Source organism: Lactuca sativa, chromosome 5 (assembly GCF_002870075.4).
Source record: "Lactuca sativa cultivar Salinas chromosome 5, Lsat_Salinas_v11, whole genome shotgun sequence".
Taxonomy (NCBI): Eukaryota; Viridiplantae; Streptophyta; class Magnoliopsida; order Asterales; family Asteraceae; genus Lactuca; species Lactuca sativa.
In genome coordinates this window covers 258887606-258913572 of record NC_056627.2, presented here as the reverse complement: position 1 = coordinate 258913572, position 25967 = coordinate 258887606, and the positions used below count along the sequence as shown (strand labels likewise).

The 25967-nt window shown below is 37.8% G+C and overlaps 2 protein-coding genes and 1 pseudogene across 2 annotated transcripts; 1 reads left to right on the top strand and 2 right to left on the bottom strand.

The window, feature by feature from the left end:
* Window positions 1-423: 423 nt before the first annotated feature.
* LOC111878554 (tRNA-specific adenosine deaminase TAD2-like) lies at window positions 424-3262 on the bottom strand (annotated as a pseudogene).
* Window positions 3263-22821: 19559 nt separating this feature from the next.
* LOC111878384 (uncharacterized) lies at window positions 22822-23608 on the top strand. The gene has a single exon (XM_023874885.3). It carries the CDS (start codon window positions 22822-22824, stop codon window positions 23518-23520), a length of 699 nt encoding a protein of 232 aa, XP_023730653.2. The 3' UTR covers window positions 23521-23608.
* A 108-nt stretch (window positions 23609-23716) lies between these two features.
* On the bottom strand, window positions 23717-25580 carry LOC111877034 (methylthioribose kinase). Its single transcript, XM_023873586.2, has 6 exons — window positions 25294-25580; window positions 24832-25141; window positions 24556-24730; window positions 24253-24454; window positions 23964-24178; window positions 23717-23899 (listed from the first exon to the last, which is right to left on the bottom strand). Exons 1-6 carry the CDS (start codon window positions 25483-25485, stop codon window positions 23743-23745), a joined length of 1251 nt encoding a protein of 416 aa, XP_023729354.1. The 5' UTR covers window positions 25486-25580; the 3' UTR covers window positions 23717-23742.
* Window positions 25581-25967: the final 387 nt, after the last annotated feature.

Sequence of the window (25967 nt, the reverse complement as noted above, 5' to 3'; positions counted from 1 at the left end):
CGCCCAAACGTTTTCTTTTATAACTTTTATGACATTACATTTAATATAATTGTATTACATTTTTTTTTATTGTATAAGCAAAAAGAACACCAAATATGACTTCTAAAGATTCTCCAACGCCGCATTGAACTTGTCTGCCCAATACATAATCAAAAGTAACCACTAGAAAACAAGACAATTTTATTATATATCTCAAACTTTTGCTAACTTAACCACTCAACTTTCAATTTTTTCCTCTGTCTTTTTGTTCAATCTTTGCAATTTTGAATTCAATGATGACTTGTTGCTGACGTGATAAATTATTGTAACAATTTTGATTAAATAACAACCAGACAGAAGTTACAAGATGCAAGAAACATGCATTTATTAAGGTGATGTTTGTTTTGTAAGTGGTTAAATGTCTTTTGTCTTTTCCCATGTTTGCGGAAGAAGACGTGCATTTGAAAAACGTCTACCCGCCAGAAAAAAAAAATACTCAAAAAGTTCTTTTTGTAGAAAAACAAACAAGGACACCATTCAAATGTCATGTTGAATCGGCTGACAAACAAGGGCTATACAAAACAAAAGGGGAAACTTTATTTGATAAAGAAACAACACGATTCAAAAGGTAAATGTGTAATTTAATACATATGTACATACCATTAGAGTTTCCAAGCTCATAAAAGTTTCTAAAAAGAGAAACAGCTTCTTCACCCATTATCCCACCCGTACATTTGTAACTTTTCCTCCCAACATCTTCACCACTACACCATTATCCCACCCGTGTATTTGTAACTTTTCCTCCCAACATCTTCACCACTATTTAATGTAGTTGTATTTGTATGCAAGGATAATATCGATCCACATCCTCCAAATTAATCATTCGCACAACCATAGTACACCTCTTTTATACCTACATCCAGTGTTGTAAATCTTGCAGAGTTGGCCGATTACTCTTCCGAGTACTCGCTACTCGGCCTCATACCGAGGCAAGTTACAGAATCCCGAGTACTCCCCGATTGGCCCCTTACTGAACTGTACAGTGCTATAAAACCTGGTCAACTCGGTGATTAATATGTATAATGTATTTAACAATTTATTATTTAACACAAACACGTGTGATATTACTACATATATATCTTAAATTTTAAGTAATTATTTACGAAGTAAGACCATTATGTGTTTTTCAGTTTTTCTGTTTTCATATGTATCTAATTTTGTTATATATTTCAATCAACTTAAGATTTTAACTTACAATATTGACATATATATTATTTCCTTAAAAATATTTCTATGTGAATTATCGAATCTGAGTACTCCCCAAGTACTCCTGAATACTCGCTACTCGGTAGTCAGACGAACAGGTACCGAGTAACGAGTTCTACAACCTTACCTACATCCATGTGTAGTCTAAAAAAGGGCACCATGTTTATATATCAAATTAAAATTTATCATTAAGATTGTGTTTGTTACACAGGACATGATTAGATTGAACAAGTTTTCTATGACTATTTTTTATAGACATTGGTCCTGGTCTTTGCCTCAACTTTTTGTGTGGGATAAAAAGTAGAAACTTTTGTCTTATTGACATCACTCACCATCTTTGTCCAACCTTTTTGGGAGAGAGAAAAAAGTAGTTTTTTTTTTTTTTTTTTTCTTTCAGTTTTAGTCTAATGCATGCCAAATACACTAAGAGTACCAATAAATGATGTGTTAGTTTGGGTAAGAGTACCAATAAATGATAAGGCAGATGCACACATTATACATGGTTCACATGTAACATAAAGAGAGCAATTTGAGAACATCTTGACAACTTCATGTTTTGTAAGTTCCTTTTCTTTCCACTCCTTGAGCAGAACATCAATAGCTTCCATTTCAGCGTGTCTTGTAGCCTTCATTTTAGAAGCTAATTTGTTGGTGTTAACATAATTATGAGTTAAACAGAGTTACAAACAGAAAATAGAAAATTGTTATAAAAAAATGTACGTTTCTTGTTTCATTAGTCTGATTTCTTCCACATGATATGACCTTCCCATCCATAACAATAACACATCTGTTGCATGAAAAAGAATTTTGTTTATATATATGTCAAATGATGGTTAAAATACCAAAGAATTTGATAACCAGAGAACAAAGACAAAAAGAGATATACATACCCCACAGGCACCTCAAGATTGTCAAATGCAATTTTAGGGTTCCTTTTGATAACAAGATAATAAGACTAATTTGTAGCTTAAAATCTATACCATCAATATTTTAGAAAAAATTATGACACACTGGGAAATGGTACCAAAACAGATTGCAAATTTATAGGACAAAAAGTGAAAGTTGCAAGTGAAATGCATACCTGTAGTAATGCCAGCTTCATAAATGCAACAATTTCTGGCATTTCTTCTCCCATCTTGATATGGACTGAAACAAAATTACAGGCCAAATTGAATAAAGGGAAAAGATAACTCCTTGAAGTAATAACAAACAGTAAGATTACAAATATCTAAGGCTCTCATGGAATTTGAGCCTATAATAAGTTACGATCAACAATTTATGATCCTCATTTGTAATAAATTCATAAGCGGTAAACATCCACGAAACAGCAAAATTTTATTCATATGACAAGTGGCAAGAATGTGAGTGCATATGTCCTTTGTTACACATACATTGCAAGCAAATGATGGTATCAATTACCGAAACGAAATGAACTCATGTATTTTATTCATACCTGACGCAAACTTCTAATATTGATGCTGAAGTTCACTTAGACATATCATCGAGCATCTAGAGTGCACAACTACAGACGTGAGTTTCAGAACGCTGAAAACAAGAATACACACATTCAACAAGCTGCAATGGCCTGAGAGGAGGAGGAGGAGAGAGATGCGGAAGTGAATCGCCCTTTCTTCTATAGTTCTATTGAGCGCAAATCCTGGCTTCTCGTCTCTCCATTCGAGCGGACAAACCGACAAACTGTAATGGACTGGTTTATTTTTTGTTTTGTTCATCTGATATTCGATTTTGACCCGGAACTCATCCAAACAACTAGAACAAAGCCTGATCTGATGAGGCCCGTCCGAGTTCCAACCGTTTTTTTCCGGCCCAACTGGTTGATATAGTTAAATTAGATAAAAATATAAAATCATAATATAGCAATATATCATGGTAACCACCAGTCTTGAATTCATAACATCTGATCATAGATCTAAGTATAATCATAGAGATTCAATACCCATGTAACCAAAATCCATTAGCATCCATATGAGTTTATGTAATAAAAACTTAAATATAATTCCAAGATGTTGGTTCAATGAATAAAGTAACACAGGTGTAAAGAATCACATATAATGGATATCTAACATATTATAATTATTATTTATATTTTATAGGCTATTCTCTTGTTGAAAATCTGAAATTTGTTTTGTCCAAAAAAAACAAAGCTTTACGTGAACTTTATCTATTAATTAGCTAAAATATGTTTTAAATTATTTGGCGAAGACTCGATCAAAAACCTAGAAATAAGTTGTCGTCGGTCGAACAAAAAATCATTATATAAAAGTGAAACACACGAGCACACACACACACACACAATATTAATGGATGACGACAAATCCGTCTTGCACGTTGGGGAGTAATAAGTAGGGTGACGGTGGAAAACCAGATTCTTGATGGATCGTGTAAGTTTACTTTCCGAACTAATATTTCTATCTTATGTCTGAGAATCCAATCTAGAATAATCCACAAGGACACATATGTATCTAAGTACATAAACACAAGCCAAATCGTCAGAGAGTTCTGAGTTTTGTTCAAGAAGAAGAAGAGCTGAGAAGGATTCTGTATGGCTAAAAAGAGCAATCGTATATATGCATGAAAAATTAGGGATTTTATCTTTTATATTAGTTAGGAGAATCACGAATTTAATGGTTTAATCAATGGCTTTGCCCCTTGGACCCTGCTAAGGGTGCTGCCCCTAGGACCCTGCAAGGAGGCACAGCCCCCTTAACCCCCGTCATTCTATTGTATTAACTTATAATTCGATCTTATATATGTCCGTACTCCGGATTCACTAAACATATAATATAGAGTACAAGTAATAACCCTCTTAGCTCACATGTTAGATCCAATTACACAAAATGTCAGTTGACACTAAAATCACCCTCATTACAACCTATCGGAGCCGTACATGGATGGTTGGTTAAAATCTGGTCAGCATCAATCTAAAAAAGTCTTATTTAAGGCTAGAGTTTCGAAATGTTTGAATACTAGTATGTATTGGTTTAGGCTTTAATTAAAAGTCAAACAAGTGACTTCTTCATATCACTCGTTCTGATTGAAAATATTGCATTAGAAAAAGATATAAAGTAACTTATGAAGATTGAAAGAGAGCCAATCCCAATTCAATATTGGTCTTGTTGTACTTTTTTAGTTAATGAGAGTGCGTTAGGAATTGTCTGGCATGTTAGGGAGAAAGAGCATCATAGAATATCATTTTTGTTAGCCTAATAAGATTTTGGGCTTTATTTTGTATTAGGTTTTATGATTGGGCCTTTTCGTTAGGAAACCCTAATTAGCTTGTCTATATATTATGTCTTTCCTTTTCATTGTATTTGTACTTCTCTTTGATAATAATATGAAACCCTAACCGTTATATGTATTTCACTTGTTAGTTTACATGGTATCAGAGCTCGTTTGATTATCTGTAGTTTTTCGTTTTTTAGGGCGAGTACTGTTCATCGGCGATTACTGTTCATCGGAGTATTGTTCACCGCGATTACTGTTCATCGGAGTTACTTTTTCATCGATTACTGTTCATCGGTGTTACAGTTCACTGACGATACTGTTCATCGGTGTTACTATTCACTCGACGATTACTATTCATCGACGTTACTGTTCATCACGAGTACTGTTCATCAAGACAACTGTTCATGGTTACTGTTCATCGCACTATTCATCAGTACTGTTCACGTGCACTGTTCATTGTCACCATTTGCAATTTTGGGTTATGCCTTTTTTGCTCGTTTCTGTATTTGGTTTGGTTTGATTTGTTTGTTTGTCGGTTTTGAGGGTTTCATTTTCGTCTAGCTTTGTTGATTTCGAGATCTTGATCATTTTTTTGCTGCTACTCGTATTTACTATTTGATTGATATTGAAATATGGCCCCAAGAGATGATTCTCTTCAGTCCATTAGTATTCAACTTGATGGCAAAAACTATGCCTATTGGAGTTATGTTATGAAAAATTTCTTGCAGGGCAAGAGTATGTGGGGGATTGTTACAGGTGACAAGAAAAAACCAACAGACGAGAAGGTCGCTAATTATGAAACCTTATTGGATTCATGGGAGACTGATAACTCCAAGATCATTACTTGGATTAATAATTCTGTCATCCAGTCTATTGGTACTCATTTGGAAAAGTATAACACGACAAAGGAGGTTTGGGATCACTTGGCTAGGTTGTATACTCAGTCTAACTTTGCAAAGCAGTATCAGTTAGAGTTTGATATTCGATCCCTCCAACAGAACAATCTCAGTGTTGAGGAATTTTATGCAGCTATGTCGGATTTGTGGGATCAGTTAGCTCTTACAGATGTTGATGTGTTGAAGGCTTTTAAGCCTTATATTGATAGAAGGGAAGAGCAATGTTTGGTTCAGTTCTTGATGGCATTACGTTCAGATTTTGAAGGTTTGCGTGGATCAATCTTGCATCGTACACCTCTTCCCACTGTTGATTCAGTTGTTCACGAGTTGATTGCTGAAGAAACTCGTATTAAGTCCCATGCTGACAAAGCTCCCAAGACAGCCACTCCTGTTGTCTTTGCTATTTCACAATGACCCCAATCTTCAAACCAAAATCGTCCCAGAGTTTCATTTGATGAGTGTGCTTTCTGTAAGAAGAAGAACCATTGGAAGGCAAATTGTCCTTTGCTGACAAGCAAGGGAAATTAGCAGCAACAACAAACAAGATCACCAGCACACTCTCAGTCTTCATAGCAAAAAAAGTCTTCTGGACAGTCACGTCCCTCTTTTTCATCTTTTAGGCCACCATAGTACGCTGCTGCTACACCTTCGGTTGAGAATGAAATAGATGTCACACCACCATCAGCCTTGGATCCACAGATTGTTGAGCAGATCAGACAGTTCTTAGCTACCAATCCAACTGCCATGTGAGCTTCCATGTCTCATTCAGGTCTGTCTTCATCCAACACGTCAGGTATTCCTTCATCCTTGTGGATATTGGATTTTGGTGCATCTCATCACATGTCACCACATTTTTCATCTTTTGCTTCATTATCTTCTCATACCCCTGTCTCTGTTACGTCTGCTAGTGCTACACCCATGTCAGTAGAGGGTGTTGGTTCTATTGTCACTCCTTATATATCTTTAACAGATGTGTATTACATTCCTACACTTGCTTTGAATCTTACATCGGTCAGTCAGTTATGTAAATCTGGTTGTTGGGTCTTCTTTTCTGATTCATTCTGCTGTGTACAGGACATTCGGTCTCGGAGGGTGATTGGGATAGGCCGTAGACTTGGGGAGCTTTATGTCTTGGAGCAGCTACATGTTGCTGATGTTGTTGCATCTAGTGTCGATTTGTCGTCTTTTCATTTAAACCCTTCATCGTCTCCTTTTTTTTATCTTTGGCATTCTCGTTTGGGACATGTTTCAGCGTCTCATTTACAGTTTTTGGTTTCCACTGGTGTGTTAGGCTCTTTGAAATTTGATGATATTTCTGATTGTTGTGGTTGTAAACTGGGAAAATTTCTGCTTTACCGTTTAATAAAAGTGTCACTCGTTCCGTTACTCCCTTTGATATTGTGCATTCTGATGTGTGGGGTCCCTCTCCGATAACCTCCAAGTCAGGACCTAACTATTATGTTTCATTCATTGATGATTACACTCGTTATACGTAGGTTTAATTTATGCAGCGCAGGTCTGACTTTTTCACCATATATAGTGAATTCAGAGCTATTGTCAAGACTCAACACTCTGCTATCATAAATGTTTTCGGTGTGATTTAGGAGGAAAATTTACCTCCATTGACTTTAAACAATTATTGGCATCTGATGGCACTATACATCAATCATCTTGTACAGACACTGTGACATCCCCAAAATCTCGGCCAGAAAAGACCGATTTTCATTTATGCTTTTAAAATAATTTCAGAGTAAATCCTTTTGATTGGAAAGAGTTGCGGAATTTGTTCCCAAAAACAAAACGTGATAAAAGAATGTTTACCAAAGCATTTCATAAAAGAAATGTATTTTCATTATATAATCAAAACTCGGGATGTTATGTTCCGATACAGACCATAAAGCATAAACGATAACATTACACGTCATTCAACAAATATATACATATACAGACTTGTAAACAAAACAACTTGATGGTTCATCCATCTTATGCCCTTGCGCCACTTCCTGTAATACAAATAAAACTGAGTGGGTCAGGCTTGGGAGCCTGGTGATCATATAGGGTTTTCAACCCACAATAAATAATTATATTAAATTCCACCAACCAACAATAACCCAATTACCCATTCCCGTTATTCTCACTTTACATCCCTAAGACAACTAACATAAGGGACCTAGTCTAAGAATATTTCATCGGGGCGACAACACATGCTTCGGGGGTTCCTCAGCAATATAAGTCAAATAAGGCAACCATGAGGGGGATGGAGTACCGCGAATGAACACCCAAGTTCATTAACACCTACAGGTGGCGAGCCTGCTAGTGTTCCACGTGACTGTCTAGAAAAGTCTGTGGTCGTCATCTAAACTCCGCTAGATGACTGAATCAAAACAACAACGAGGCCTCTCATCTGTTTATTACACACCAACTATCTACCCATGTTCTACCCAACATATTAGTAGATAAAAATATACATTTTTATACATAGTTTAAAAACCTGTATAGCATGCTTTAATCAATACATATTCCACATAACAGATGAGGCACACACACATAACACGTATTTCATAGAAAACAAATCAGATCCATGAGATAGAAGAGAGTGAATATACATTCACACATATAACACAAAATATACACATAACACGTATTTCGTATAAAAAACTTTATAATTATGTGTTAGAAGAAAGTAACCACACACTCACATATATAAACAACAATATATATATACACATAGCACGTATTTTATAAAATACTTCATATCTATGTGTAAGATGAAAGTGACTGTACACTCACTTGATCAGAAGATGATCGGATAGCACTACGGCTTACAGTAGTAGTAATCCTCATCAGATCTGGAAGATCTTCACAAAAATCGAACTTCTCGCGGGTAGAGCTTCGGTTCGGAAACTCTTTTCTTCTCGGGATCTTCAGGTTTCAGAACATGCTTCGGGTCTCGGGGTTGATACCGGGGCTTCGGGGGGTTAAAATAGGGCTTAGAGAGTGTATCGGGAGTGGGAGAGAAGGGATGAAGCAACCATAGTTGGCTGGCCCTTCAAATCTATTTATAGGGAAAATTTGGCCCTTGCCACGTCGTGGGCTTGGTCGTCATTGCAAGTTGCATCTGGGGGACTCCCGGAGGTGTCAGGAGACTTGCCACGTCGTGGTCTCTGACAGTTTTGGGGTTTCGCGCCCCGAACTTCAGAAATTCATAACTTTCGCATACGAACTCCGTTTTCGACGTTTTTTATATCGACGCGAAGGTGAGATTATGCTCTACAACTCTCGTTTGAACTCCATTGGCTAATTTTGACTTTATTTTTAATATATTATAATTATATTACTTATATATTATTTTTAGTAGGCCGGGATAGAAAAACTCTGTTTGAAATTCATAACTCCTTCATTTGAACTTCGTTTTCGTCCGTCTTTCCGTCGTTGTACTACTATCGATGAGATCTTCAATTCTCATTTAGATCACTAAGGATAGATATCTATCTACCTTAAATTCACTATTTACGTCGCGCTGGGTTGTGCTGGTTTTGTCGCGAAACTTCGACAGGTCATAACTTTTTCGTTATAACTCGGATTTCGGCATTCTTTATATATTCGGAAACCTTGTTTCAACCACTACAACATTATACATAGATATCGGCTTTATCTAACATTTCATTTTGACGCTTATTTTTTATTCTTAATTAAATTAAGTCACACAATTAAGCACATAACACATAATACTTAAAAATTTCATCATTAATACTTCAAAAAGAGTTACAAGGGTTAACCTAGACTATTACATCAATGATAATGCCTAGCCTGGAAACGTGGGCGTTACAATTCTCTCCCCCTTACGATGATTCCGTCCCCGGAATCACACGTCAACAAACAAATGCGGATAACGACTCAAGATGTCACTCTCTGTTTCCCAAGCGAGATTTGACCCATTCGTATGTTTCCAACGGACAAGCACTAATTCGACCATCTTGCGTCAAAGCTTCTTAGTCTTTCGGTCAACAATTGCCTCTGGTTCTTCAATTAACCTCTTGTTTTCATCAATTCTCAATTCAGAAATTGGAATTATTTCGGGAACTTCTCCCGTGAACTTCCTCAAATAACACACATGAAAAGTGTTATGAATTCCATTCAGTTCTTCGGGTAATTCGAGCTTGTAAGCTTGGTTCCCAATTCTCTGAAGAACTTTAAACGGTCCAATAAACCTTGGACTCAAATTTCCCCTTTTACCAAATCTTATAAGTCCCTTCCACGGCGATACTTTAAGCAAAACCGAATCTCCAACCTCAAAAGTCATCGGTCTTCGCTTCTTGTCAGCATAGCTCTTTTGACGATCCTGAGCTACTAACATTCTTTCTCTAATTATTTTTAACTTTTCAACGGTTTGATGGACCATCTCGGGACCCATAAACTGTTTTTCCCCATCCTCAAGCCAACAAGACGGCGTACGACACTGTTGTCCGTACAAAGCTTGATAAGGTGTCATCTTTATGCTCGAGTGGAAACTATTATTGTAGGAAAATTCTACTAAAGGTAAGTGTTCATCCCAGTTACCTAGGAATTCCAGGGTACATGCTCTCAGCATATCTTCAAGTGTTTGTATTGCTCTTTCACTCTGACCATCAGTCTGTGGATGGTAAGCTGTACTTAAACATAACTTGGTACCCATTTCCTCTTGTAAACTTTTCCAAAACCATGAGGTGAAACGACTATCACAATCCGATACAATCGTTAACAGAACACCGTGAAGCCTCACAATTTCCTTCACATAAGAATCCGCGAGCTTTTCCATGGACCATTTCTCATTGGCTACTATGAAATGCGCACTCTTAGTGAATCGATCAACGACCACCCAAATCATGTCGTGACCATTCTTTGTTCTGGGTAGTTTAGTGACAAAATCCATCGCAATGTCTTCCCATTTACCCATAGGCACAGGTAAAGGTTCTAAACTCCTATATGGTTTCTGATGTTGTGTCTTGACTCTCGCACAAGTCACACACTCGGCCACATACTTTGCAACATCAAGCTTCATCGTCGGCACCAATAGTAGGGTTTCAGGTCCCTATACATTTTAGTGCTACCAGGATGAATCGAGTACATGGTTTTGTGAGCTTCTTCCATCAGAAGATCCCTAATTCCTCCTGACTTAGGTACCCAAATACGATCTTGGAATACCTTCAATCCATGACCATTTGTACCAAACACCAACGTTTTGCCCAAACGTTCCTCCTTCCGGTCATTCTTCTCAGAAGCTTCCTCTTGAGCTTTCTTTATACTCTCCACAATTTCCGAGACAACTTCTATTCTCAACGCTCTTGGCCTTTTTCTCTCAGCATTGACTTTCCGACTGAGAGCATTAGATTTACCGAGGTGGTAAAGTATCTCATAGTCGTAGTCCTTGAGTAACTTTAGCCAGCGTGGTTGCCTCATATTTAACTCTTTCTGATTAAAGAGATATTGGAGACTCTTATGATCAGTGAAAAGTTTGCACTTCGTGCCATAGAGGTAATGCCTCCATATTTTCAGAGCGAAAACTACCGCTGCCAACTCCAAATCATGAGTCGGGTAATTCTTTTCATGCTCCTTCAGCTGTCGAGACGCATATGCTATCACCTTCTCTCTTTGGGTCAAAACACAACCCAATCCAACCCCAGACGCATCGCTATAGACAGCGAAGTCTTCAACTCCATCAGGTAGAGAAAGTATCGGTGCCTCGCATAGCTTCTTCTTTAGCTTCTCGAATGCTTCTTTATGCTTATCACTCCAAGCATAAGTAGCTCCTTTGTGGGTCAAAGCTGTTAATGGACTAGCGATCGAAGAAAAGCCTTGGATAAACCTTCAGTAATATCCGACTAATCCTAAAAAACTTCGGATCTCCGTGGGACTTTTTGGTTGTTCCCACTTTATTACAGCCTCAATCTTTGCTGGATCGACCATTATCCCTTCTTGGTTGACCACGTGACCCAAGAATTGGACTTCACGAATCCAAAAATCACATTTGGAGAACTTTGCATACAGCTTCTCCTTCTTCAAAACTTGTAACACTTCTCGCAAGTGTCTGCCATGCTCCTCTTGGCTTTTCGAGTAAATCAGAATGTCATCTATGAACACTATCACGGATTTATCAAGGAATGGATTACAAACCCTATTCATTAAATCCATGAATGCTGCTGGAGCATTGGTTAGTCCAAACGGCATAACCAAGAACTCGTAGTGTCCATATCTAGTTCTGAATGCAGTCTTCTCAATATCTTGCTCTCTTACTTTTAGCTGATGATATCCTGACCTAAGATCGATCTTCAAGAAATAGCTCGAACCTTGCAATTGATCAAATAGGTTATCAATCCTTGGCAACGGGTATCTATTCTTTATTGTTGCCTTATTCAGCTCTCTATAATCAATGCACATTCTCATGCTTCCATCTTTCTTCTTTACGAATAACACCGGAGCTCCCCAGGGTGATGAATTAGGTCTAATGAAACCTTTGTCCAATAACTCCTAAAGTTGCATCATCAGCTCTTTCATCTCCGTCGGTGCTAATCGATAAGGTGCTTTTGCTATTGGCGTGGTTCCTGGTAACAAGTCTATTCTGAACTCCACTTGTCTATCAGGTGGTAATCCAGGAAGATTTTCGGGAAATACTTGCGGATAATCGCACACCACTGGAATACTCTGCATCACCTTCTTTTCCTTCTTAGCATCAATCACGAATGCTAAGTATGATGTACATCCCTTGGTCAAACACTTTCTGGCTTTCATTAGAGAAATGATTCCAGAATTTACTCTGCGTTTGTCCCCATACACCATAAATGAATCTTTCCCAGGCGGGTTTACTTTAACTATCTTATTCTTGCACAATATCTCGGCGTCATTGGCGCTAAGCCAATCCATTCCCAACACGATGTCGAAACCATTAAGTTCGATAGGTAATAATTCCTCGTGAAACTTATTCCCATTAAGGTCGATTAAGATGTTTTTCATACGATGGCTAACAGGTACAAACTTGCCACTAGCAACTTCGACTAATAAAGCATTATCTAGTCTATAAATAGGCAAAGCTAGTTTTCTACCAAACTCAGGCGAAATAAAGGAGTAGTTGGCTCCAGAATCAAATAAAATTTGAGCAGGTAATTCGTTTACGAGAAAGGTACTTGAAGCGACATCAGCTTCATCTTTCGCAGCCTCAAGTGTCATCTGGAAGGCTCTCGCCTTCGGCTTTGGTGGAATGTTAGGCTTAGCTACCTCCTTCTTCTACGAACAGTCTCTCAAAATGTGCCCCTCTTCATTACAACCAAAACACATCCTTTTGTTGTTCGGACACTCATTGGCAAAATGCCCAATTTTTCCATACTTGTAGCAGGTTACATCCTCACTACACTTCCCAAAGTGCTTTTTCTTACACTTATCACACCATTTCGCTTCGCCTCCTTTTCCTCCACCAAACTTTTTCGAATCAGATTTCGAAAATTTGCTTTTCTTACCGGAAACAAATGTTCCCTCAAACTTTCTCTTCTCACCAACCTCAACCTTGTTGGTGGTTCTCCCCTTAATCATGTTCTCAACAGACTTGGCAGCCCAGATAGCTGCCTCTAGAGTATGTGTCTGACGTACCGACACCTCGTACTCCCATGGGAGTCCTTTTGCGTATCGGTCAACCTTTGTCAGCTCATCTGGCACGATGCGCAAAGCAAACTCCATCTTATCGGTGAAAGCGTTTGTGTATTCATCAACTGACATGCTGCCTTCCGTCAATGCCAAAAACTTATTCTCCAACTCCAACAGATTTTGAGCCGAGCAGAACTTGCGTTTGAACTGCGCCAAGAACTCTGCCCATGACAATTGCAGTGGCTCATTAGGGCTTAAAGTCTTCCCTAGAGTGTTCCACCAACGAACAGCTCCACCTCGGAACTGACGCGCTGCATAGATAGTCTGCAACTTGCCTCTACAGCCACAAGTCATGAAGGCTAACTCCATTTCGGAGATCCAATCCATAACTCCAATCGGATCCTCCTTTCCATTGAAGGTCGATGGTTTGCAAGTTAGAAAGTCCTTGTACTTGCATCCCATTCCATCATTCCTTCCATCATGGTTGTTTTTCCTAACTATCGGTGGGTTGGCTTGACCAACAGACCCACTGAAGTTTCCACCTTCCTAGTGCCCTTCATTTAATTCAGGCTCTTCCACACGAATTGACACTTCTTCACGATTCTGTTGAAGCAACCGCCTAGTCTCCTCCATTTGACGATCCAACATTGTTTGAATAATCATTTGTACACCAGCCATTGTTATCGGCTCAGGTGCTGCTGCTACGACAGGTATTTGCTCAATCACTGGTGGTTGATTCCTGTTTTCATCAGCATTTCCAACTCCACTTCTTGTTCTCACCATTTTTGATCTACACGCCGAATATGGTGAAATTAGATCCTCATTCATGATAGATATTCAAATCATCCTTATCACTCCGAAACGTTTACATGCTAGTTCTAAATTCGTAGATGTATGCTTAGAATCCAACACACGTAAGGTTTCCAGATCCGGTCGGCAACAGACCATAGATCCGAACAAATAATATCATATATGGCAACATATAACATTTAGCACATAAAAGCATTTTAGGCCATTTTCCTAAAATAAACTAGTGCTCATGTCTAAAATATAACATACACACATCTCAAAATTCCACTTAGCATTCTAAGTTTAAGTCTAGAAATCCTACAAATTCCTAGTTCGCTTAAACTAATGCTCTGATACCAACTGTGACATCCCCAAAATCTCGGCCAGAAAAGACCAATTTTCATTTATGTTTTTAAAATAATTTCAGAGTAAATCCTTTTGATTGGAAAGAGTTGCGGAATTTGTTCCCATAAACAAAACGTGATAAAAGAATGTTTACCAAAGCATTTCATAAACGAAATGTATTTTCATTATATAATCAAAACTCGGGATGTCATGTTCCGATACAGACCATAAAACATAAACGATAACATTACAAGTCATTCAACAAATATATACATATACAGACTTGTAAACAAAACAACTTGATGGTTCATCCATCTTATGCCCTTGCGCCACTTCCTGTAATACAAATAAAACTGAGTGGGTCAGGCTTGGGAGCCTGGTGATCATATAGGGTTTTCAACCCACAATAAATAATTATATTTAATTCCACCAACCAACAATAACCCAATTACCCATTCCCGTTATTCTCACTTTACATCCCTTAGACAACTAACATAAGGGACCTAGTCTAAGAATATTTCATCGGGGCGACAACACATGCTTCGGGGGTTCCTCAGCAATATAAGTCAAATAAGGCAACTATGAGGGGGATGGAGTACAGCGAATGAACACCCAAGTTCATTAACACCTACAGGTGGCGAGCCTGCTAGTGTTCCACGTGACTGTCTAGAAAAGTCTGTGGTCGTCATCTAAACTCCGCTAGATGACTGAATCAAAACAACAACGAGGCCTCTCATCTGTTTATTACACACCAACTATCTACCCATGTTCTACCCAACATATTAGTAGATAAAAATATACATTTTTATACATAGTTTAAAAACGTGTATAGCATGCTTTAATCAATACATATTCCACATAACAGATGAGGCACACACACATAACACGTATTTCATAGAAAACAAATCAGATCCATGAGTTAGAAGAGAGTGAATATACATTCACACATATAACACAAAATATACACACAACACGTATTTCGTATAAAATACTTTATAATTATGCGTTAGAAGAAAGTAACCACACACTCACACATATAAACAACAATATATATACACATAACACGTATTTTATAAAATACTTCATATCTATGTGTTAGATGAAAGTGACTATACACTCACTTGATCAGAAGATGATCGGACAACACTACGGCTTACAGTAGTAGTAATCCTCAGCAGATCTGGAAGATCTTCACAAAAATCGATCTTCTCGCGGGCAGAGCTTCGGCTCGGAAACTCTTTTCTTCTCGGGATCTTCGGGTTTCAGAACTTGCTTCGGGTCTCGGGGTGGATACCGGGGCTTCGGGGGGTTAAAATAGGGCTTAGGGGGTGTATCGGGAGTGGGAGAGAAGGGATGGAGCAACCATAGTTGGCTGGCCCTTCAAATCTATTTATAGGGCAAATTTGGCCCTTGCCACGTCGTGGGATCCTTTTTCCACGTCGTGGGCTTGGTCGTCATTGCATACGTCATTGCAAGTTGCATTTGGGGGACTCCCGGAGGTGTCAGGAGACTTGCCACGTCGTGGCACTGCTTTCCACGTCGTGGTCTCTGATAGTTTTGGGCTTTCGCGCATCGAACTTCAGAAATTCATAACTTTCGCATACGAACTCCGTTTTCGACGTTCTTTATATCGACGTGAATGTGAGATTATGCTCTACAATTCTCGTTTAGACTACATTGGCTAATTTTGACTTTATTTTTAATATATTATAATTATATTACTTATATATTATTTTTAGTAGGCCGGGACAGGAAAACTCCGTTCGAAATTAATAACTCCTTCATTTGAACTTCGTTTTCGTCCGTCTTTCCGTCGTTGTACTAATATCGATGAGATCTTCAATTCTCATTTAGATCACTAAGGATAGATATCTATCTACCTTAAATTCACTATTTAAGTCGCGCTGGGTTGTGCCGGTTCTGTCGCGAAACTTCGACATGTCATAACTTTTTCGTTATAACTCGGATTTCGGCATTCTTTATATATTTGGAAACCTCGCTTCAACCACTACAACATTATCCATAGATATCGGCTTTATCTAACATTTCATTTTGACACTTATTTTTCATTCTTAATTAAATTAAGTCACACAAGTAAGCACATAACACATAATACTTAAATATTTCATCATTAATACTTCAAAAAGAGTTACAAGGGTTAACCTAGACTATTACATCAATGATAATGCCTAGCCTGGAAAAGCGGGCGTTACAGACACTCCTCAGCAGAATGGTGTTGTGGAAAGAAAACATCGACATCTCCTAGAAACTGCTAGATCCTTACTACTCTCTGCTCAAGTTCTGTCACACCCCAAAACCGGAACGGCGGAAACGTTCTAGGGTGGATGACGTCATGTCAAGTATCACAACATATGCAGTATAGTAATCAAAGTACAACAACCATTTGATTAATAGTAATAGTTTTACATAAGTTACATTTAATAGGGACATCAAAGTAATATAGAAAGTAATATAGTTGCAGCTCGGTACTAAACTGTCTTCACCAAAAGCTCCTGGGATGTACCTGTCTATTGGTGACCTGAGAATACAAGTTATTTTGAAAGCGAGTATCAGCATTTTTATAAATGCTGGTGAGTTCATAAGTAATTTAGTGTCATTTGTGTAAGTAAGTATTTTATTCAAAATAACTTTATGAAAAGTAGTAGTTTAGAATCTATGGTGTATTAGTGCCTTTTTCCAGAAAATCCTATATTTTCTAATTAAAAGTAGTCTTCTACCAAGACTTGACAGTGTTATGTTTTAAAGAGAAGCTTTCCCTGAAATACTATCATTACCAAAATACGGTATTTGACTTTAAAGAAAGTAGGAGAATATCACTAGTAAAAACATTAGGGAAAATAACATATGCCTCAGCAGAAAATACTGCTGACTAAGGCAAAAGAAATCATATACTCCAGGAGAGTATCGAATGAATGATACGCCTGGCTCAGTCTAACAAAAGGAAACACATACCCCAGACGGTATCAAATGTACGATACGGCTAGCAAGGTCTAAAACAAAGAAACACAGACCCCAGACAGTATCAAATGAAAGATACAACTAGCAAGGTCTAAAATAAAGAAACACAGACCCCAGACAATATCAAATGAAAGATACAGCTAGCAAGGTCTAAAACCAAGAAACACAGACCCAAGACAATATCAAATGAAAGATACAGCTAGCAAGGTCTAAAACCAAGAAACACAGACCCCATACAGTATCAAATGAAAGATACAGCTAGCAAGGTCTAAAACAAAGGGAAAATCCTAAGTGGGTTGTTTCAAGAATACAATGTTAGATTCTCGTTACCTTAAGGCCATGAATTATAAGGTAAACATGGAGATACTCGTAACCATATTGATTGACACTAGAGTACTTGACGCCCTGCAAGCGTCGGAATAAATATGACATTTGTCACCCCTTGGCTTGGTAGGCCGTGGACTGTAGCTAGCAGTCAGGGTGCGGGAGTGTCAATCACGTATAGATCTATACAAACAATGCCCGCCCTCCCTACAAAAGACTCTGGTTACCAACTCGACGACGGGGAGATCCGTGTCTTGAAGATGCATCTCGTATTCTGAATTCTATTAGAGGCGCTGGAGAAATGATATAGACTCGCGTATGAACTAACTCCTGTGGAATTCTCATACTAGAAAGAGTGAATAGAACCTCCTAACTATTCCTATAATAGTTACTAGTGTCTCTGATCTATAAATGATGAATGGAAGGATGCCCTTGCTACCCAAGGGAAATGAACTGGCCGATGTAAACCTTTATGTCTATACGTGTATACATGATATATAATTAATGTTTAAACGACCTTCGGACGGATATCCGATACCCACCAGACCACATCCCAACGAGGAAAAGGAAATAGGGCGAACTAGCCTTCCTAAGTCTTTTAAACATTATTTATATAACTATACAAGTACAGGCATGCATTTAACGAAACAAAAGTATAGAAGTATAGAAGAAAACTTTGGAAAACCTTTTGGAAAACCTTTAAAATAAGAATTTACGACTTGATATAGTTATGTGAAACAAGCATTGAAAACAGGGTTTTCGTAAACACGTTTTGAATATAATTTGATAACACAATATAAGTAAAGAAAACCTTTGTTTAAAACACTGTTGTAACTGGTTTAGAAGTAAAACATACAGCACGAGAGATAATTTGAGAAAAGATTTAAACAAGTAAAAACGTTTTGGAAAAAAAACATCTATGGTATTATACTTGGTAAAACAACTGAAAGTGTGATAAATCCTTGTGCATGTTGGTTATTAATCACATATGATTGATATTATAACTAGCATGTTTTAACCTGTATTCCCCCCATAAAAGCATGTAAAAACATTTAAAAGGTTAATTCAAGGATATGAACTCACCTGTTGTAAGTGGATCGAACGAAAGTGCCGGTTGGGTGCTCGGTGTCAAGTAAAGACTTGAACACACTTAGTGACCTATTAACATATGATGACATATGTTTACATACAATTAGTAAATATAATACTAATTAAACATGTATACGCATCCTAAAGTGCGGAAAACACTTTGGTTAAGTGCTAAGGGTGTCCCGGGTAGTATCTAAGGGTGTGTATGGCCTAGTTAGGGAGTTTACTCTTCAAGAGTAAACTCTTTATAGAGTTTACGGCCCTAAGACCATATCCACATGATTTTACAGCCGTAAACTCATGGGTGGTGTGCTCTTGGATGCTAAAAGGTCTTATATCACTTGTGGAATTATGCTAGGTCCAATTATATGGCATATAAAGGGGTTTAAGGCTCTAAATGGACCATTTGAGGAGTTTACGGACCTAAACAAGGAGTTTACGGCCGTAAGCTCTTATATGCTCATTCCTTTGGTGTATTAAGGTCTTAAATGGTAGAGAATAAAGTTCTATGCATTTTTCCAAGCCATATAGGGGAGTTAGGGCATCATTTGGCCACTTTTTGGAAGTTTACAGCCCATGGACCAATACTAGGGAGGTTTACGGTCGTAAACTCCTATGTCCAATGTTTCTTTAATGTTTAAAGCCCCTATATCAATTGTAGTTGATTCTAGACATTTTCCCAGGCCATAGGAGGTGTTTAAGGGCAATTCTAACACCTTAAAGGGTGTTCACGGCCTATGAAGAGGGGTTTACAGTCCAAGAGTATTCTTGGGCTGTAAACTCATGTTTACTCTCCAAAATGCAAGGTTTTGGTGTTCTAAGCTCGAAGGTGTAAGTCCACAAGTCATATCTAAGCCCTAGGGGTAGTTTAGAGGGGTTTTGGGGCTTCAAAACCCCACTTATGGGTGTTCACGGTCCAAGAGTGTTCTTGGGCCGTAAACACATGAATTTGCCCCTATTTGATGTCTTAAACACGAATTTGCATGTTAACTAAGCTACACAACAAGTTAGGATAGATTACTTACTAGTTTGGGGCTCGAAACGGGCGTTTTTGGATCGAAAACAAGTTGTAGAGAGAGAGTGTAGAGAGAGAGAGAGAGTGGAAAGTCTCAAATGGACTCCACTCACCCTTATATACGGGTTTGAGTTGGGGCTCAGTGGAAATCTACCCGATACTGACGTTAAACGGGGCTTTTGGTCGCACCCGATTAAATGGTCGTATTTTGACTTGGTTGAAACTAAAACCTTTCAAGGGATTTATGAGGGTGTTTCTAATTTGTTTCAACCCTTACTAAGTCAATATATAAGTCCCAAATTAATTAACCAATCCAAAAGGTTAACGGACAGTTTAATAAAGTGAGGCTTATTAACGGAATGAGGGGTTAAAAATGATGGAATAAATTTCGGGTTGTCACAAGTTCCCAATATGTTTTGGGGAGAAGCTGTCCATACCGCTACTTATGTTATTAATCGCATTCCTAATGCATACACTTCGGGGAAGTCTCGTTATGAAATGTTGTTTGGACAACTCCTAGATTATTCTTCATTATGAGTGTTTGGGTGTACATTTTTTGTCTTGAAGCCTCATGTAGAGAGAGATAAGTTGTCTTCAAAATTAGCTTTTTGTGTTTTTCTGGGATATGGTATTGGTCAGAAAGGTTATTGGTGTTATGATCCTTCAAATCAGAAACTGTATGTATCTTGCAATGTCACCTTTTTGGAGCATATTCCATTCTATAGCATTCCTGTTCAGTCACATGATGCAACCCGAGAGGAGCTCCGTACTATTGATCCGTTTAACATTGACATTGATGATCCACCACATGTCACTGATCCACGACTTGCTGCTGATCCACCACATGTGGCTGATCCAGCACCTATCGTTGATCCTTTGCCTGCAAATCATCAAGACCCCCCTCCATCGAGACCTTATCGTAATAAGAAGTCCACAAAGCTTCCTGAATTTGTCTATTCCTCTTACTCATCGGCTTTTGCCTCTTTTTTTGCTAATGTACATTGTCTCTCTGAGCCAACATCCTATAAAGAGGCCATTTATGATCCCCTTTGGCAGACCACTATGGCTGAGGAACTTGCAGCTCTTTATCAAACTCATACTTGGGATCTAGTTCCGCTTCCACCTGGAAAACACACGATTGGTTGTCATTGGGTTTATAAAATCAAAAAAAGTATGATGGATCCGTTGAGCGTTATAAAGCCAGACTTGTTGCGAAAGGGTACGCACAAAAGTATGGTATGGATTATGAGGAGACGTTTGCTCCTGTTGCAAAAATGACGACTGTTCGCACCTTGATTGCAGTTTCTTCCATTCGCCAATGGAAGATTTATCAAATGGATGTCAAGAATGCTTTCTTGAATGGTGATCTTCATGAAGAAGTATACATGTCTCCTCCCCCTGGTATTGCTCACCGACCAGGTGAAGTTTGTCGACTTCGGAAGGCTCTATATGGCCTCAAACAATCCCCTCGTGCTTGGTTTGAGAAATTTTCTACGGTGATTACTTCTCTTGGTTTTCAACCAAGTAACCTTGATTCGGTTCTATTTATTCGATGTACGAATGTAGGTCGGATTATTCTTTCCTTATATGTCGATAACATGATTATTACTGGTGATGATCATGATGGTATAGAGTCTTTAAAGCGTGATTTGGCTCACTGTTTTGCTATGAAAGACTTGGGATTACTTCGTTATTTCTTGGGGATTGAAGTTGCTCAATCTCTAAAGGGTTATCTTTTATCTCAAACGAAGTATATTTCAGATTTGTTTGAACGTGCACGACTCACGGATAATCGAACAGTTGATACGCCTATAGAGAGTAATGCAAAGTACTCTCCAACTGATGGTATCTCATTATCAGATACAAGTCTTTATCGTACCATTGTTGGGAGTTTGGTTTACCTGACTGTCACTAGACCGGATATTGCTCATGCAGTTCATGTGGTTAGCCAGTTTGTCACTGCTCCTACTACTATTCATTGGGGAGCTGTTCTTCGTATTTTGAGATATTTATGTGGTACTCAGTTCCGCACTCTTATGTTTCCTTCTTCATCATCTCTTGAGTTACGTGCCTATAGTGATGCAAATTGGGATAGTGATATTTATGATCGTAAGTCCACTACTGGGTATTGTGTTTTTCTTGGAGATTCATTGATATTATGGAAAAGCAAGAAACAAGATGTTGTTTCTCAATCTTCTACAGAATCTGAGTATCGAGCCATGGCTATCGTCACTTGTGAGATTGTTTGGTTGAGATGGCTTCTTCTAGATATGGGCGTTCACATCTCTCAACCTACCCCTTTGTATTGTGATAACGAGAGTGTGATAATGATTGCCAAGAATTCAGTGTTTCATGAGTGCACAAAGCACATTGAGATTGACTGTCATTTCACACGTCATCATCTCCAAAAGGGCACTATCTCCCTTCCTTATGTTCCTTCCTCTTTGCATATGCTGATATTCTTACGAAGCCGTTGACTGCTCCTCGTTTCCATTTTCTATCTGACAAACTCTCAATGCTTATTGTTGTTGTATTGTGAGTTTGAAGAGAGGGGGGGGGGGGGGGGGGGGGTGTTAGCCTAATAAGATTTTGGGCTTTATTTTGTATTGGGTTTTATGATTGGGCCTTTTCGCTAAGAAACCCTAATTAGCTTGTCTATATATTATGTCTTTCCTTTTCATTGTATTTGTAATTCGCTTTGATAACAATATGAAACCTAGCCATTATATATATTTCACTTAGTTTACAATTTCTTGATTGAGAAAATAGGCTAAGTACATTAGTTTGCCACTTTTGACTAGGTGGATTTTGTCTTGTAGTTGATTTCGGGGATACCCTAGTTAGAGCAGAGCAGGGAAACTTTAAGACAAGAGATGATAGCCATCTATCTAGTCTAGTGTATGATGGGACAACATTTTTTTAAGATAAACGTTACTAATATTTAAAGAGTTATATACAATTTATTACCAAAGGCATCTCCAGCCTAATAACAAATCCCAATTTTAATGGGCTTAAGACAGCCGGCTGGCCGGCTGATTTAAGAAAGATCGACCATTTTTGATTTAGTGTCCAGGCTTCACCTTAATTTGGCTTGTTCCACATGGAACGATAGATACACACAGACACATCTATACAAAAATAAACGGGTAATTTATAACAAAATTTCTTTTCTTATTATGTAGCTGTAGAAATATTAATTATATAGCCATGAATGTGACTACTGTGAGCTACCAATTATATAAACAAGCACAACATGATTCAATAGCGATACCTCTAAAAATGTCTAAAAACATCATTCTGTTCATATCATTGCTTTTAATTCTATCAATCCTCCCAAGAACCCATGCAACAGTGAAATACAGCATCACAAACACAGCTACACAAACCCCAGGTGGGATCAGATACGAGACCCAAATCGGGTTCAAACACAGTAAACACATCTTAAAGTCCTCAAATTTGTTCATATGGAGGCTCTTCCAACAAAGAATCAAAGCAGAAAGAGCAAACGTGACACACGTGCACTTACTCATCGATGACATGGACGGTGTCGCCTACTGTGAAAACAACGAGATCCACGTCAGCGCAAGGTATATTGCAAATTACAAAGCTGATGATATTGATGATGATGTTAAGAGAGAATTCAATGGGGTGATGTATCATGAGATGACCCATGTATGGCAATGGTCTGGAAATGGTTCGACCCCTGGAGGATTGATTGAAGGGATTGCTGATTTTGTGAGGCTAAAGGCTGGCTACATACCTAGCCATTGGGTTCAACCAGGGGAAGGTGACACGTGGGACCAGGGCTATGATGTTACAGCTAGGTTTCTTGATTATTGTGAAGGTCTTAGAAATGGGTTTGTGGGTGAACTTAATAAGAAGATGAGGTATGGTTATAGCGTTGACTATTTTGTTGACTTGGTTGGGAAGTCAGTTGATCAGTTGTGGAGTGAGTACAAGGCTGCATATCATTTATAATTTGTACATTAAATTTTATGACAAACTTTATTTTGAACATTAATATTTGTATGTGTCATCTACAATGCATATATATATATATATATATATATATATATATATATATATATATATATATATATATATATATATATATATATATATATATATATATATATATATATATATATATATATATATATATATATATATATATATATATATATATATATGGAGTTGTTACTAAGCCACAGAGATAACATCAATAATGGTGTTGAAATTTCTTCGTTTCTTCATAAGATTTTTGGCAAAGTCAAGAGCCCTTCGTTCACAATCTGATCTTTTCACAAGATCACTAATCGACTCAAAATCCTCCACATGAGCCACCCCAACAATTCGCCTGCAAATCAAAGGGCAATTTAGACATTTCACAAACAATCAAACAGCTCAAAAAATTACATTACCTTATCATTTTGGCAGCAGCAAATCCAAGAGAATCATGGAACAAATCCATCATGTATTTCTGTTTCACAAGCTCCCGAAGCTCCAAATCGTTATAAATTTCATGAAGGTATGCCTCACCAGGTCCCTCTTTGTGTATATCCCAAAGAGATGTAAACTTTTTATAAAAAAGATTCCAAGTGTTTGCTATCGTATCCAGTATCCATGCTTTATATGCCTGCGTTCACAATAATTTTATAAAAAAATCCAACTTCTCATATGAAGCAATTAAAAGTCAAATAATATACATACTTTTCGGTCATTCTCATGATCCACATGTCCATCTTGTGCAAAATAAGCCAAAAATAAGTTTCCAATAAAAGCACCAATGTCAAACCCCATTGGTCCATAGAAAGCAAATTCTGGATCGATTACTTGGGTTGAATCTTTAGTAACCATAACAGAACTAGTATGAAGATCACCATGTATTAAAGCTTGTGTTTTTTCACAAAACCTGCGCAATATATATAGGCATCAATCTGCATACAGAAATCTAACAAAACATCAAAAAGAAAACGTAAAAGAACATAGGTATTTGAGTCTGTATGTATATACTTAGACTTTAGCTCAGCAACCTCAAGCTTCAAAATTTTATCATTCCGAATAGCTTCAACATCAGTATCAAGAAAAGGTGATGTCCAACGATTAAATTCTGAAATCTTGTAAGGGTCTGAAAACACCACTTGCTCTGTCAGCCTACATATCTCCACATTTGCACAAAATTCAGCCACTGCAATAAAACATTGAATAAACGCATGAGTTATGTTCATATATTCATGGAAAACATAATGAGAATTATAATGCTTCTTATAAACAGGAGTAAAGGATCACCTGCACTTTTGTGTTGTGTGGTTGTGAGATAAAGAAGGGAGGTGTAAAACAGAGTGTTGGCCATAAATTCTGACATATGTTCAGCTAATAATGGATACTCAACTCCAGCGATCAGTCCTTTCCTCAAGATTATATGTGGAGGCTCTATGTATCGCATACCAATCAATGACATGGTTTTATCAAAGTGATAAACTTCTGGGACATGTTCAGGGGATAAATCATGTTGACGTTTAAGAGCTGTGGCTTCAAAATACGATCTTTCTTTGGTCATCGGCCATGATTCACCGATTAAACGGATATAAGGCACAGCCTAAGATCAAAAGCAACTACAATAAGTATTTCCAGATGAAGAAATCAAGTTAATAGCCAGTGATCTTCCTGATTGATGATTACACTAGTTAGCTTAAAAGTCACAAACAAGTGTGAGATTATGAATTTTGGAAGTGTCAATTGGGGAAAAACCTGTTTAATGACAAGCGAACCAGATGGAGAGATGATGATGTAGACGAAATTGAGATTGCCATCCCCAACTTCTTTGATGTCCAAGTTATCAAGTTCATGAGTCCCCAGCTTCGAAGCCAAAGATGGCGTGGCTTTGATATATTCCCTCAATGACTTCTCGTCCAGTACCCGGAACCCCTCCGCCGTCGTCATTTCTTCCGATTGGTCTCCGTTGAGGTTGGAAATTCTTTTTTAAAAAAGGCATGAAACTGCGTTAGAAATAGAAACCAAAAGAAGCATAGTAGTAGAAATTGTCTGCGTGGCACGCAGGCTTTGGAAAAATAATTATACATTGAACCTGGACGGTATTTGTTTTCATTCATGTTGTAACTTTTTTCTCTGAATCGTATTTTTGTCGGATATTGACTAAAATGCCTTGAAATGTCAATCGGAAGTTTAAAAAGTAAATCAAGATTGGAAATTATACAAGGGGCTAAATGTAACTTGGAAAGAAACTGGGTACCTGTTTTGCCAATATATAAAAAACCTTTAGAAGTTCTGCTCAAATACAAAAAATCTGATAATAATCCTAATATATTTCTAGTATGGCTAATGCACTCCCTCGGTGATAGAGGTGTTGAAAAGGTAATTTTTTTCAGATTTTGGGTAATTCAGGTCGGGTAATTCGAGTTTTT